This window comes from Mytilus edulis, chromosome 7 (assembly GCF_963676685.1).
Source record: "Mytilus edulis chromosome 7, xbMytEdul2.2, whole genome shotgun sequence".
NCBI classification, from domain to species: Eukaryota; Metazoa; Mollusca; class Bivalvia; order Mytilida; family Mytilidae; genus Mytilus; species Mytilus edulis.
In genome coordinates, this window is record NC_092350.1 from 53,513,177 (window position 1) to 53,528,100 (window position 14,924).

At 33.0% G+C, this 14,924-nt stretch overlaps 1 protein-coding gene across 1 annotated transcript; it reads right to left on the minus strand.

Annotated features, from left to right (window-relative positions):
- Positions 1-734: 734 nt before the first annotated feature.
- On the minus strand, positions 735-9,852 carry LOC139481775 (short-chain collagen C4-like). The gene is made up of 5 exons (XM_071265273.1): positions 9,769-9,852; positions 5,927-6,106; positions 5,261-5,323; positions 1,921-2,157; positions 735-978 (listed from the first exon to the last, which is right to left on the minus strand). The coding sequence occupies exons 1-5, from the start codon at positions 9,842-9,844 to the stop codon at positions 740-742; spliced, it is 795 nt and encodes a 264-aa protein (XP_071121374.1). The 5' UTR covers positions 9,845-9,852; the 3' UTR covers positions 735-739.
- Positions 9,853-14,924: the final 5,072 nt, after the last annotated feature.

Below are 14,924 nucleotides of genomic sequence, written 5' to 3' on the forward strand. Positions count from 1 at the left end.
CAAAGCCATTTGCAATAATACTTTTTTCCTTTAAGGTATTATTTCAGAAGCGTTGTACACACAAGCAATGTTTCAGAATTAAAACATGAATTACATCAACTCAAGAAAATGAAGGAACCGGAATAAAATCATCATACCAATTTGGTGAGAATTTTTAAAAGAAAGATAGAAAAACCTTAATGAGAACAAATTCTATCCATCCTCAGAAATGTTGAAAGAATTGAAATTAACAAGGTGTTGTTACATAATAAATAGTTCAAAATACTATTTTAACCCCATCTTTTCCTAAACAAACACACACAAAAAAACAAAAGCAAATTTGTTTTCTCTTGCGTAATTCATGATGACTATTCGAGAGAGAGGTACTGTGCGCGATAGAATTGATAACATATAACATATATATAAACATCATCATTGCCTCAACTAAGTCGCTGTAAATAAACTCATCATAGATACCAGGATTGAAATTTTATATGTCTGGTTAGCTGTAAGTCTATTGGAATTTTGTTTAAGTTATGATTTCAGTGATACGCTTAGATCGTAAATAATTAGTTTGTAAATTTTGTAATTGTTCTAAACACTTGAATTAAATATCAACTACAACAAAGTTGACCTTCTTTGAAAAGTCCAGTTGTATTGACAGTAAATTTTGTCCTTGTGTTCACCAATCTTCTCATGTTAACAGTATTATATTTGTAAATAAAAAAAAGCATTTAATATGTTTATGTGTTTTTATTAACTATTTTGCACAAACAACGCATCGCACATCTGTAGCATCTTTGTATGGAGGACACCTCAAACTCCCACATTTAGTTCTGATTCCATACAATAAAGCCCCATCTTCATTGCTTCCTTTATTATCGTACGGTTCGGCATCTTTATCAACACACAAATAATCCTTACTGCTGTGAGTCTTATAAGCTGTCATTAGAAAACCACTGTACTCGAATGTCCAGCCCTTGTAGCATGTGTTTCTGCCTGTAATGAGGACAACTGTGTTAAGGAGGCTCGAGGGTACATACATTTCAGAAGAAAAAAAATGTTTTTCATTACAAATTTTATTTATTTCACTAATAGTTGTTACTCTGTGATACTGTACAAAAATCAACAAAAAAAAATCATTTTTTTTGGCCCAAGATGACTTTAATATCTTTATAACATTAAAAAAGCTCCAAAATATCTCCTTTTGATGCAAAAAATGCCATTGTTTGCGTTAGAATTGAAATATCTTTTTTAACTCATCCGTGACTGGTATTTACCCTGTAAATAACCTGTAAACAATTGTAAAATTTTAGCGATTTCTGTAATTTAGTCCTTTTTTTATTTCGATATTACTTATATTTCTCCTACTACAATGTAGCTCAACCGAAAAAAATGTACCTCAACAAAAATGCATTAAGTATATTACAAATTTCATCTATAGAAAAAAAAATTAGCGAAATTCTATATTTAAAAAAAATGGAATTATACCGTCGAGCCCCCTTATATAGAAACTCGTTACTGTCATGTATTTCTTTGTCTGATTTCTAAATCCCTGCTTTGCTGATGAAATTCAAACATTTAATTGATCACATTTCTTTATTTTACAAATATCTTAGATAACAGTATTTTGAGTATCAATCAAAATCTGCTAAAGTTGGTGTTAAAACGTTTTGTGTTACTACAAACACTCATCGACAGGTATAGTAACTTCTTGTTTTTTAGTTTTGTTGTCTTAGGTTTCGATCTGACAAGTTGTTTATTTTAATCGTTTTATTCTAGTGTTTTGTATTACTTTCTTGCTAGTAGCATTTTAAAGCTTTATCATAAACACAAACTTAGTTATCTAAATCGTATTAAGACTCTTCAATGGAAAATAAAAACAAACATATGATGCACTGCCAAAATAGACAGGAAATAACAATAAAACCTAAACAATACCTGGAATCATCATATGAACAGATTTTCTTTTTTGGAAACACATAGCACATGGCACTTCTTTATTATACATATCCCCTTTCATTCCTGATGGTTTGTATGATGAACCAATCTCATATTCTGTACCAAATAATTGGGCATTGTCGTCTTTTTGCGACTCTCCATTTTCCGGATCATTTGGTAGACATAGATAGTTGACACCTCCAGCTTTGTTTCCACGGTCATTTCCTCCAACTTGTCCTAGGATACAGAAATTTATTCCGTTTTTCATTAACTTGGCATATATGCTAGACGGATATCGTATCTTATTTTAACATGATAATAATGTCCATTATATTTAAGTCGTTGTTATGGCTGTAAATGCTAGCAGTTAGCATATTAATTTACTATGATTTTAATACAATTCAAATCTAACATTTGCGTTTTTAATATTCAAAATGAGTTTACGTTAATCTTGAGTCACACTAATAGTTTGTTACATTCCTGTATTGTTTCCAAGCATTGAGGCAAAACGTGGCTATTGAAAATATAAGTAGTGAACTTTTGATAGCCTAAATTTTCCATTCTAATGAAACAACGTTCATTTTGACTGAATAACGTCACCAATTTGTATGGCATCAATTCACAGTTATTGGTATGAATATGTGTAACACTCAGGTTTGTGTCCTTACCCTCAAATGTGTCCGATTCCCCCAAACGTGTCCACATCGACGTCACTGAACTGAAAATCATGTTTGTTGTAAAACAGCTCGAAAGCGTGTCATTTTTTAAGCGCCCAAACGTATCCATTTAAAAAAAACAACAACACCCAAATGTGTCCAATCCCTCAAATGTGTCCATATTTTTTTTTTATATCATAAATACGTGAAGATATTAAATCAGACACTTCGTGTAGGGAGAATGTCCCATTCTCTGCGCGTTTCTTACTGATGTCATAAAAAATCGGTTTTTACTAGTGTTGTCAACGGTTAACCGGTTAACCGGTTAATCGGTCGAACGACCGAATACCGAATACCAAAAACGCTAACCGGTTAACCGGACTTTTTTCAATTTCGATAGATTTGATATAAATTTGTGTTGAAAATCAAATCATTAAATAGTTATGTTTTATTTAAAAATTGTCGTCGTGGTAATTAGTTTGACAGATCAATTGTCCAGTATATTGATTGCTATTGTTAATCCTAAAAACATAAAATTAATTAGAGTTCGGGGCAGGATCTTTAAGAAACATAATTAGTAAACATGTTTTTTTAACAGTAACTTTAAATCAGTAATGAGATTTAATTTTACTAATTACTTCATTATTTCGTTTTCGATCTAATATTGTGTAAACCTACATTTAAATGTGCAACCTCCGTAGTGCAAGTGTTAGTCTTACTTTAAATTCAAAAATTGTGAAATGCAAACCAATGTGAATGTACTCAATGTATACGTGAAAGTACGAGTAACATTAAAGAAAAAAGCAAACACAGTGAAGAAACAGGTCGTACAGCATGTACAATGACCTATAGTTGTTAATTTCTGTGCCATTTTGGTCTCTTGTGAAGAATTGTCTCATTGGCAATCATACCACATCTTCTTTTTTTTTTTATAATTAATCATTTCAAATTGAAACACACCCCATTATTTTCGGAGACAACAAGAGAAAAGGAAAGAATAATCGGTTTCAGACATATGACATATTCAATTCTACGAGATGAAGATTTTTTTTTTATTTTTTAATCTGAAGTTGGTACAAACGCTATAATTGATACGGTGTATTTGATTATTAAAAGTCAAACTTCGCCAGGAATCCTCACAGACAAGCCTTATAATGCTAAAGGAAAAACTTCAATTCTAAAAGCGTATTTATGACTTGGATGAAAGGTTGTCAAATTGACACTCATACCACATCTTATATCTATGTGTAGGGTTCTATTGATAAGGCTTTCAAACACCAATTTAAATTACCGGTTAACCGGTTAATCGGTCGAACGATTATCCGAGTAACCGGTTAGGCAAAAGTGTACGATTTGACAACACTAGTTTTTACTAACTCTTATTTTTTTTTAGATATAAATCCTAACTAGTGTTAATCACGAATAACCGTTAGAATTTATGTCAAATCTTAAATTCCCGGTATGACAAAAGAACTTATCTACAGTATTAATAAGAAGATGTGTTGTGATTGCAAATGACACAGGAATTGATAGCTACTAGTATAGGTCACCGTACGGCCTTCAACAATAAGCAAAGCCCTTACCGCAAATTCAGCTATAAAAGGCCCCGAAATAACAAATGCATTAATTGCTAACATGATATCTTTCAAATAATGCATTCAATGTTTTGCACTGGACGTTATGTCTCTTGTTCGTGTGTCTTTAGTGATGTTCGAAACCTAAAATTTATTGAAAAACCTGATAACCAGTTAATGAGCTTTAAAAATATCAGAACTGTTGAAAGAAAGGAAGTTAATTCTGCTGAAAAAATGCAATATTTGGATTAATATAAAAGGCATGCATCAACGGAGTTTACTAGTACAAAATACTTTACATAACAGTACAAAAATCATATGTATGTTCGCTTTAAATGAGCATGAAATATTTGCAACTGGACAATAATAAATTTCAGTCAAGGTTAATTCATATGTTACAGACTAAATTTGAAATATTTTTTCATGCTAATCATTAACAGCTGGCATTGAACAAACTCATGCTAATAAATGACCATCAACTGTGTCCTCAATGACGTGGGACATTTTGACATGTAACAGTGGACACGTTTTTGGGAAAACCAATTATCGGACACGTTTGGGGGTTCTGAAATCGGACACGTTTGGGAAACATTGAATTTTACGGACACGTTTGGAGGGATCGGACACGTTTACGGGTAAGGACACGTTTGGGAGTGTTACATATGTATAACAGATTTTAATTTAATATTTAGACACTGTTTTCGGTCAGTTTCATTCACTTAGAGCACCTGTTATTACCCCTAGTTTTTGATATGGATTGTGTGTCTTTAGTTTTCTATGTTTTGTCTTGTGTACTATTTTTTGTCTGTTTTCCTTTTTCTTTTTTAACCATGGCATTATCAGTATATTTTCGATCTATGAGTTTGACTGTCTCTCTTGTATCATTTGCCCCTCTTTCAATCAAATTGAGAAAGCGATTTTGTATTTTAAGCTGCAACGGCTTGCATTGGTGATTTGATGATCGCAAATTGAGTTAACTGTTGACGCATCAGCTGTCGGCGCTTAAAATACAATACAGTTATATACATGGAAGGACAGAGAAGCAAAGCTTAACGAAGCAAAAGAGTTCCTCTTTCGTAATTTCAAATGCATTTATTTTCTTTTACTTACCTGTATAGACCATATCTACTCCTTTCGGACATCCTTTCTTTCCCCAACGTATATATGTCACACCTACAGCAAATGTTATGTGTGTTAATTTGCAAAATGTATTATTAATTGCGCCTCTAAATTTATATTACGTGCTTATGATACATTATAATGATGTTATTTAAATCAAATTAATTAAAATTAGGAAATGCATGTACAACCAGATTCATAAAGCACGAATACAACTTTTTTTGTGGATGTCTTCATAAACTTTTTATTTGTCTGCCCTCCTCTTACAAGTAAAGCAGGTTGACAGATATTCAAAAACATATTCTTTCGCGAGAAGTTGGTGTTGATTGATGATTTTTGATTGTAAATTGACCGTTTATTTTTTTATATTTTCACATAAAATTGAATTTGTTTTGTTCAGCTGCATTATCTTATCATTTTTAAGAACAAGCAGTATGTTTTAATATTGAAAAGATGCAATATCTTTTGCGCATTTTTTTCATTATTTTTTTCATTAATTTCATGATTCAATCTCTTATATAAATTTGTGTTTATGTTGTTTTTCGTGTTGTTTTGTTAAACAATATTTAGTATTTAATGTTTTGTTTTCTATTGTTTTCCTTTTTAAAATCTGTTTTCTTTACACAAGTTATACAGGTAAAACGTTAACGTTCATACCTGAGGCGATCGGCTTTCCGGTTGAAAGGCCTCCATCTTTTCTAGTGGTAATGAGATAATGCTTCATCAGAAAAGACTGGTCAGATGCAGATAAGTCATAATCTTTACAATCATGACACTGGACAAGCACGAAGCTTGTTGCTATACCAACTACTATACATGGCAAAAACATGTTTGCTACTACAACAAATAGAAAAACGATACATTTTAAGTTTTAAAAAGATTTATTATTTCAACACTTACGACTAAACGGTGGATTAGAAAATCATTAATCGGTTCTATTAATATTTTTGTATAGATATAAGACGATGTGGTATGAGTGCCAATGAAACAATTCTCCATCGAAGTAAAAGTAAACCATTATGGGTCAAAGAAAAGCCTTCAACACGAAGCCTTAGCTCACACCACACAGCAAGCTACATACATAACAGGGCCCAATAGTTATGACTAGTGTAAAACCATTCAAACAAGAAAACTAACGAGCATGCAAACATTAAATAAAATTTCTATTGAATAATCAGAGTCACATTTACATATTTCTTAGTACTATTTGTTTGTAGTTTAAGTATAACTAGTACAGTATGTTAAAATTACACAATGATTAAAATGTTTAATCAATAAATTTGAAATACCCCCATCCCACCCCTTTTCTAAAATAAAAAGACCAAAAAATTGGAACATTGTAATTACTCGAGGAGAGAGCCTACTTGGTCGCATGATCAGGTGGGCTGAAATTACTACAGTGCAATCAGTGTTACGAATTTATATCCCTCTAAAGGAACTACATAAATGATTTCAGTACAATACATCAGTTTTGTACATGTATGACTGCTAAGTTCAAGACTAAAATATTTATATTTATGTTAAGCATACTGTATATTATATGCAAAAAGAAAAGTTCATGTAGATAGGAATTGTGTTTTTGTAAGAATCAAAAAGAACTCAGGACAGTGTTAAATGCGAAATCAAACATGGCCTGTATTTAAAATAAAAGGGTATAAGAAAAAACTAACTACAATGTACTTGAAAGGACCATATTTAAAAAAGAAATTAGTATATGCCATATAATCCTTTTTTTCTGTAATTTAAATAGCTTTCATATACATATACTGTCTTTGTTCATATAATGTAAACGTTTATGACACTGACAGAGGATGTATATTACATGTAGATATGTACTAAGTTATAAATTAATCAGTGCTATCAAACCAACTTGTCTGAGCTTTGTAATGTTTTACTATTTGTTTATTAAGTTTCTTTAATAAGTTGTTGTTTGCGTAAGGTCAAGTAGCAGATTTCAGATAGAAAATATATGAAACATCACAATAAATGCATAATTTCTGCAAACAGTTCGTCCGGAATGAAGGACAGCTTGGGACTGTTGGTGTAATGAATGAAATTTTTTTTTACCCTTAAAAAATTTGATGCAAACTCAAGGTTCTTTTACGAGCTCGGCATTCTACATTAAAAAGGGTATACTAGATATCGTCACAATTCCCAACCCGGCGTAATTGCATAAATAATTGTACACAGCCTGTGTACTGTCACGATGATTTCTTGTCACTTAAATTACTCTGATTTCATGTCCGTTTTATTGAATTTCTAAAGTTTTGGTCGTACATGTTTGTTCCCTACACATCATAATTAATACAGTTGTTACTTTCATGGGTTTTATTTCTTAGAATTTGTTAGAACTGACTCGATATGTATTAGGTAATAAAACAGTTATTGAATGTTTAACAGTGCAATAGATCAAAATATATTTCCCTCGGATTGGAGATCATCTCATTGTTCTATTGCCCTCAACCGTTGGCGTCGGGCAATAGAACAATGAGCTGATCTTCATACCTCGGGAAATATATTTTGATCTATTGCATAGTTACATATTAAATAACTGTATAATATTACCTTATTATAGAACGAAGATACTCTAAGGGTTATCAAATATCGTGTGATGATTTCCGGGTTCCAGTGTCCTATAGCCATTCTTCCCCATGCCAATTTTTCCGAAGGGAATAACTGGATTGATCCAATTTTGCCCCCGGTAAAATTGGCCTGATCAAACTGTTCCCCCTCAGCGTGATTAATGGAAACCCAGGAGCAGGCCAATTTCTCCTCTAATAGCACGAGAAGCTTAAAATGTATTTAACCCTTTGTAATATAGCTTCGGCGACGTCAGACTACTTTTACATGTATGAAACAATGCTTCAGTTTATATAAAAAAGCACATAATTTTTCCGGAGGGAAAAACTGGATTGATCCAATTTCCCCCCGGGAAAAATTGGCATGATCCAACTGTTCCCCCTCAGTGTGATAGGGGAAAAACCAGAATCAGGCCAATTTCCCCACCTAATAGCACGAGAAGCTGTTTGTTTTCCCTTGTTATATAACGTCGGCGACGTCAGACCACACCAAACATCAAGCTATAAAAGGCTCTAAAAAGTACTAGACTAAGTGTAAAACCATTCTAACGGAAAAAACCAACGGTCTAATCTATATAAAAACAAAAAAACGAGAAAGACTTATGAACAACATAATCAGACGACAGCCACTGAATATCAGATTCCTGACTTAGGACAGGTGCAGATATCTTTTTAGTATGGTCGGAGACGAAAGTTTTTCAACCGGATATAGATATATAATACTATTTAACTTTGAAGCTTTACTTGCATTATTGAAATACAAGTTAACTCGTCAAAATTAGCCTGTTGTCAGAAAAAATGGACCTGTGAATTGTTGTGGCGGTAATGAACTCCAACGAAAACTGTTTGGCATTTCAAAGCATGAGGATATTAGTATGGATTATACACCTACATGTAGTAAGTTGTCATAATGCATGTAAAAGTCAGCATGTTAAAGATTCGAACGATCAGACAAAACAACACAAAAAAAGCAATTACAGACGGGTAAAAAAAATAGATGGACTGATGGACATGTAGGCATAGTATGGTAGAAATATAGACCGCCTGGTAGGGAAGACAAAGTCATATTGACAGATTGATGAACAAATACACAGACTGGTGGACATGTTGTCAGACTTGGAAATGTACACTGACTGGTACGCATGTAGATAGACTATTAAACATGGAGAAGAACTGGTGGACATGTAGACAGAATAGTAGACACAAAGACGGACTGCATGGTGAATACGAAGTCAGACTATTGAACATGAAGAAAGACTAATGGATACATAGACAGACCGTTGAAAATATAGACGGACTAGTGGACATAGACAAACTGGTAACCATATAGACAAACTAGTGGACACATAGCCAGACTGTGAAGAATGTAGGCAATATAAGGAACTATTAGAAAGACTGGTAAAAAAAAGACAGACAAGTGGACACATAGACAGACTGACGAACAATTGTGTAATTTAAATGTAAATTGACAATAAATATTTGTCAGCATAAAAATCTAATTCCAACTCTGTTGGATTTAACTTTCAAACTCATAAATATAATGAAATCTTTCATATGGGGGAAAGATTGGCAAAGGGTGAAGTGACTATATGCATACGTATTGCCAAATATCCGTGAGAGAAGAACTGCAATGATCCAAAATTTTCCCAGGGGGAAACATTTTAGTAAAACTTACTTTCAAATTTAGAAGCCGTTCGATTTTTTTTGTTAAAATGAACAAAACAGCGGAAACATGAAATATTTGTAAGCTTATTCGGTGAAAAATATATAAAGTCAATGTTTAAAAGTAGCAAAATACATAAAGCGATGAAATGATTTGAAAAAAAGGTCCAAGAAAGTCAAAATATCTGTAGGACAGTAAATTTGTACTTCGAACTTATAAATAAACGTTCGTAAAAAAATCAATAAGAAATGACATACCTTCTTTTATTCTTTTGTTGTCACAACAAAAAGTCACTGTAAAGTCTGTATATGGAGTTGTGCTTGAAATTAGCATGCAGACGTGTAGACTGTATGGCCTAGCAATACATGCACATATGTTTTAATGAAGTAATGAGAAGATTGCATGTATGGTGTATTGATTAAGTATAATGTTAAAATATATACATGTATTTTAAAGGTTAAAAGACTAAATGATCTTACTGTTGCAAATTTCTTTCCATAGTCAAATTTACTAGTAGCAATACTAAAAAGTTCGTTCATTACCAATTGATAATTACATTACATGTATGTTTCATTATAATCAGTTCAGTTCAGTTTCTTGTATATTCCTCCAATAATTGTGGAGCACTACCCAAAGGGTATAGTTTTAGCAACTATTTACACCTTAAAACATAAGGAAACATTTAATTATATACAGATGACTGAATTTGGTTATAATAATCACTAAATAACAAATATCAGAATTAATTCATAGGATTGTCATCATAAAGTTAAAAAAAAATATATTATTCATATGTGCTGGGGTGTAAGAAAACGTTAAGTAACAACTGCATATATTTACAAATAAGAATTAAAATGGTCTCAAATTAAACTTACTTATAATTATTAGTTAAGAGTGCTATACATACATCGGGATCTATAATGAAAATGTTATTTTATCAGACATGTAAAATGGTTGGGGTTTGGAAAAAAATTAAGCTATAATATATACATAAATTTTCTTCACAGTTTAATTTACTATATGGAGATCTTGTCATTATTCTTTAAATTATAACTGATATCTTACAATTTTTAAAAAGAGAAGATTTATTTTTAAATACTTATAAGTCATAAAATAGTAAGATGATATACTATTAGTAAGGAACTATTTTATTTTAAAAAAGTTTACTTATACTGTACTTGTGATCAAGTTGTTTTTTTATCCTTTTTGTGCGCAGCAAGTGCATCTCATAACACATATTTCTAGCCAAAGTTTCAATGTTTTCATACACAGTTGAGTAACAGTTTATGTCCTTGCTAGTACAGTCCATTATGAGCTTCAGGAAATTCCCTTGTTGTATGATCTTGTTGTATGTTGAGGTGTCAATTTCATCCATTGTCTGTTCGATTTTTGAGCAGTATTTAGATATCATTTGCTCTAATTCTTTGCAGTGTAGAAGAAAATGTTCTAGATCTTCATTTCCCTGTTCACAGATTGTACACATCGGGTTAACTTTCGGATCGAACTTAGCTCTTTTGGCTTGGAATATGTACGTTTGAGTACTTATTCTTGCTTTTATTTCTCCTGCCTTTACATCTGAACTATTGTTTTTTACACGTTTCCATATATTGTGAGCTTCATTTAATGGATTGTTCTGTATCTCTATGTATTTAAGTGATGTTTTTTTTCCATTTTTTCATTATGACATTCATTTTTCCAGTATTCCTTGATCTTTATTCCTACTAGTCTTTTCTATTCGATTTTATTCAGTGGATTTTCTATGTAGTAGCTACTAGATTTTAAATTGTATTTTGATAGAGTTTTTTCTACTCTGTTGACAAAGTCTTTTCCTCTTTGGTCTGAAAATACTATTTGTCGGCGCAGAATTTCACATTCTATGGTTCCTGAATTTCGAACAATATTCATGAAGAAGGTAAGTACATTTTTGTCTAATGTGATGGCAATAGGTTCTGCTCCTACCAGGGTATAGACAGCCATATTTGCTGTATTATTTGGAAGCCCTTGAATTTATCTGAGGATTTTTCTCTCTGCCAGTTCTAGCATATCCTTTTCTTTTGCAAGTAAGTTCATCACCTCAAGTCCGTATATGCTTCTTGGTACTGCATATGTTCTCCATAGCTTGTATGCGACCATGGGTGAGAATTCCCTTCTGACATGTAACCCAGCTCCAAGAAGGCTGTATATTGTTGCCCTACCGGTTCTTATTCTTTCTGAGATATTTGCACGGTTTTGCTCGTTTCTTTTGATACCTAGATGTTTGGTTTCATTGGTTATATTGATGTCATTGTCTTCAAATTGCAATGTCAGAATATGTTTGAGCCTTTTGCATTGTATAGAACAGCTTCAGATTTAGTTGGATTGATTTTGACTAGATCTCTGCTTGTATGGTGTTGTACTTTGTCTAATATTCCTTTTACATCTGCAGTACTATTTGCCAGGACAGCAATGTCATCGGCACATGTTGGTGTAGGGACTTGTGTCACTAATACATGCTCCAAGTCCACTTTTTAATATGCTATCCAGTATGACGTTGTTGTAGCATTTATATAGCGTTGTAGATAGTTTTGCACCTTGTTGAATTCCTTGTAGCACCATTACATCTTCTGTGCATTGCCCTTCCCATTTAACCTTAATACTCATTCCTTTATACAAGTTTCTCAGTAATATCCAGAGATTTCCTTTTATTCCATAATGGTACGTTCAGCTTGTTGAATAGGATTTCAGGGTTTAGCTTGTCAAATGCCTTTTCTGCATCAAGAGTTATTAAGATATGCAGTATCTTTAATTTCTTACTTTCTTCGATTGCTTCTGATGTGAGGAATGCTGCACATAGTGATGATACTCCTTCTGTAAAGCCTCTTCGCAGGGAGTTTTGTATGTTGTTAAATACAGAGTCAACCTTATCCTTCAATATACTTTGTAATATTTTTGCAAAGGTTTTAGTTACAGTTATTCCTCTATAGCTAGATGGTAATGTTTTGTCTTTTTCTTTCTTTAAGATTGGTGTTAGAATCCCTGTTTTTAGGAAGATTGGTACATCCAAATATGTTAAAATAAAATTTAGCAAATGTACTATAAAGGGAGTTAACTCTTCCATCCCATGTTTGTAGTGTTCTGCCGAAATTCCATCTTCATCGGGTGCTTTTCCTGCTTTGAGTTTTTTTATAGCTTTATTTACTTCCTTTACATTAACAAGATCTATCCCTTGACCTTTTTCCCTTTCTATGGATTCTATTATATTGTTTTGTATTTCTACTAGCTCTAGTTTTTCAGTGTCAAAATTTTCCTCTAATGTTGGTGTAGCTAGTTGTTGGAAATGTTCTTGCCAGATGTTCATTATGCTTGGTCCATCTTCTGCAGTCAGTTTCAGTATCTTGGTGTTAGTAAGTGGTGTTTTTCTTTGCATGTTGATAAGCTTGTAAAAAAAGTTTTGTATCTGCATTTGAAGCTTTCATAATTTTCCCGCTGTTGATTCTCTCTGCGAGGCATAGGCTTGTCTTTGTGCTTTTCGAAGTATTCTCTTTGCAGCTGTCATTTTGATTTTGAGCTCATTACTTCTTTCTTGGGGTGCTCCATGTTGCCTCCATACTTTATATGCATTTTTTTATTGCTTTGATGCCTTATTTATTTGTTCATTCCATATCGCCTTTCCCTTTGATTTGATATTGATTTTTCTTCTATACTTTGGGATTGCCGCTTCTCCGGCTTTATGTAGCAATTTTTCTAGATTTCTTATATCTTGCTCAATGATTACTTTAGATTTTTGCATGAGTTTTAGTAGATCTTTATTAATGACTTTCTTATAAATTTGATGGTCGCAGTAAGTCCATTTCAGTTTTGCTATGATAGTTGTTGCTTGGTACATGGTCCGAGGTATTCTCTGGGTCAGTATCAATGACATCAATTTGTCTGATTTTGTTAATGATTTCTGAGTTACTTTTGAAGAGGAAGTAATCAATTTGTCCTTTTGATTTACCATTCTGGTGATAAAATGTTTCTTTTACTGTGCATTTCTCAGTATTTCCTATACATTTTTCCTCGCAGAACGTCTTTATGATTTTATCATGAGGTGTCGAGCTTCTATCAAGTGACCCGTTCATGTCTCCACATACTATAATTTCGTGTGTGTCTTTATATTTCTCTATCATTTCATCAATTTGAGCCAATGTGTCTTTGTATTCGATGTCTGCATTTTTGCTATCTGATGGCATATATACATTTATAAGACATATTGGTTTGTCTCCTTGTTGAATATGTATGGCTTGTATTCTATTTCCACCGTCTATCAGTTCCTTTATATTTTCATTAATTTCTTTTTCCAGATTATGGCTACTCCACCATATCCCCTTTTCATTGATACGTTGAAATCAGGGTCGTCATTATCATCAACACTTTTAGCTATGTATCCGCTATGTTCAGTACTTTCAGCTATGATTTTCTTTTCCGCATTGAAAAGCCAGTGTTCTTGAATGCATAACACATGTACATCCCTTAACAAGTTTTTGATATAGAGGGCGTTTGATTTCACATTTTGTACATTGAGTGTACCTATAATGATATCCTCCCTTTTATCTTGTTTGATCGGCCGCTGCCTAAAAATGATTTGGTTTCTTTCTATTCCCATCTTCTTTTGCTTCTAGATTGTCAGCCTGAACTAGTCTCTTTAGATGCTTAGGTCCACCAACATTGGCCCCCCTTTGAGAGGGAAACTTCTGATGGCAGTCCGCTTCCAGTGGGGCGTCCCCACTAGAAGCCGTTGTTATAAGACCAGTTCTGGGCGTGACATCTACTTGATGGCTTACTTCTGTATGTGCTTTGACTTCATCATTTTTGCGGCAGCTGAATTTGTCAGATTGATGGTCAGTCTAGCTTCTTCCGTTCTATAATACGTTATTCTGATTGGCTAAATTCAATCTCGTGTTATTCCTCAATCAACTTCATTACAAAATTAATTTTAACATTTATGATGACACGTGCTCCTACTATGAAGTGCGAGTATGGTCTTGAGAAAACGATGATTGTCCGTCGGAAGGGGACGATAAATGGCTGACCCGTGTTAAGAGAGAGCTATATCTCTTGCACGTAAAAGACACCCTTGTAGATTTCGAACAAGAGCAGGCTTACAGCGCTACAAAGCAGTACTCGAACCCGCAAAGTGGAAAGGGGTTAATATGAGTTGCAAAACTTGTTTCCCAATCCACTATAAATAAATATGTTTAAACTAATACAGTGCACAGGTAAATAAAAGCGAAAACAAAACTTGATAGTAATTACATTTTCATGATCATAGCGAAAAAATGTAATTATCAGTATTGAATTCTTCTTTAACCTTGTAACTTCCTAGAGTTGTAAAAGCGTTGACCGTGCGTACATTTTTAGAATGAAGTGCTTCCACGCTTCATACAAAATGTAC

Bases quoted from the DNA above. Each gene is read 5' to 3' on its own strand.
- LOC139481775 (XM_071265273.1), bottom strand. From the start codon at position 9,844: ATGCTAATTTCAAGCACAACTCCATATACAGACTTTACAGTGACTTTT. The intron at 5,324-5,926 runs GTATGAACGTTA...CATTTGCTGTAG, and splicing joins CGGAAAGCCGATCGCCTCAG to GTGTGACATATATACGTTGG. The intron at 2,158-5,260 runs GTAAGTAAAAGA...TCTGTATCCTAG, and splicing joins AGTAGATATGGTCTATACAG to GACAAGTTGGAGGAAATGAC.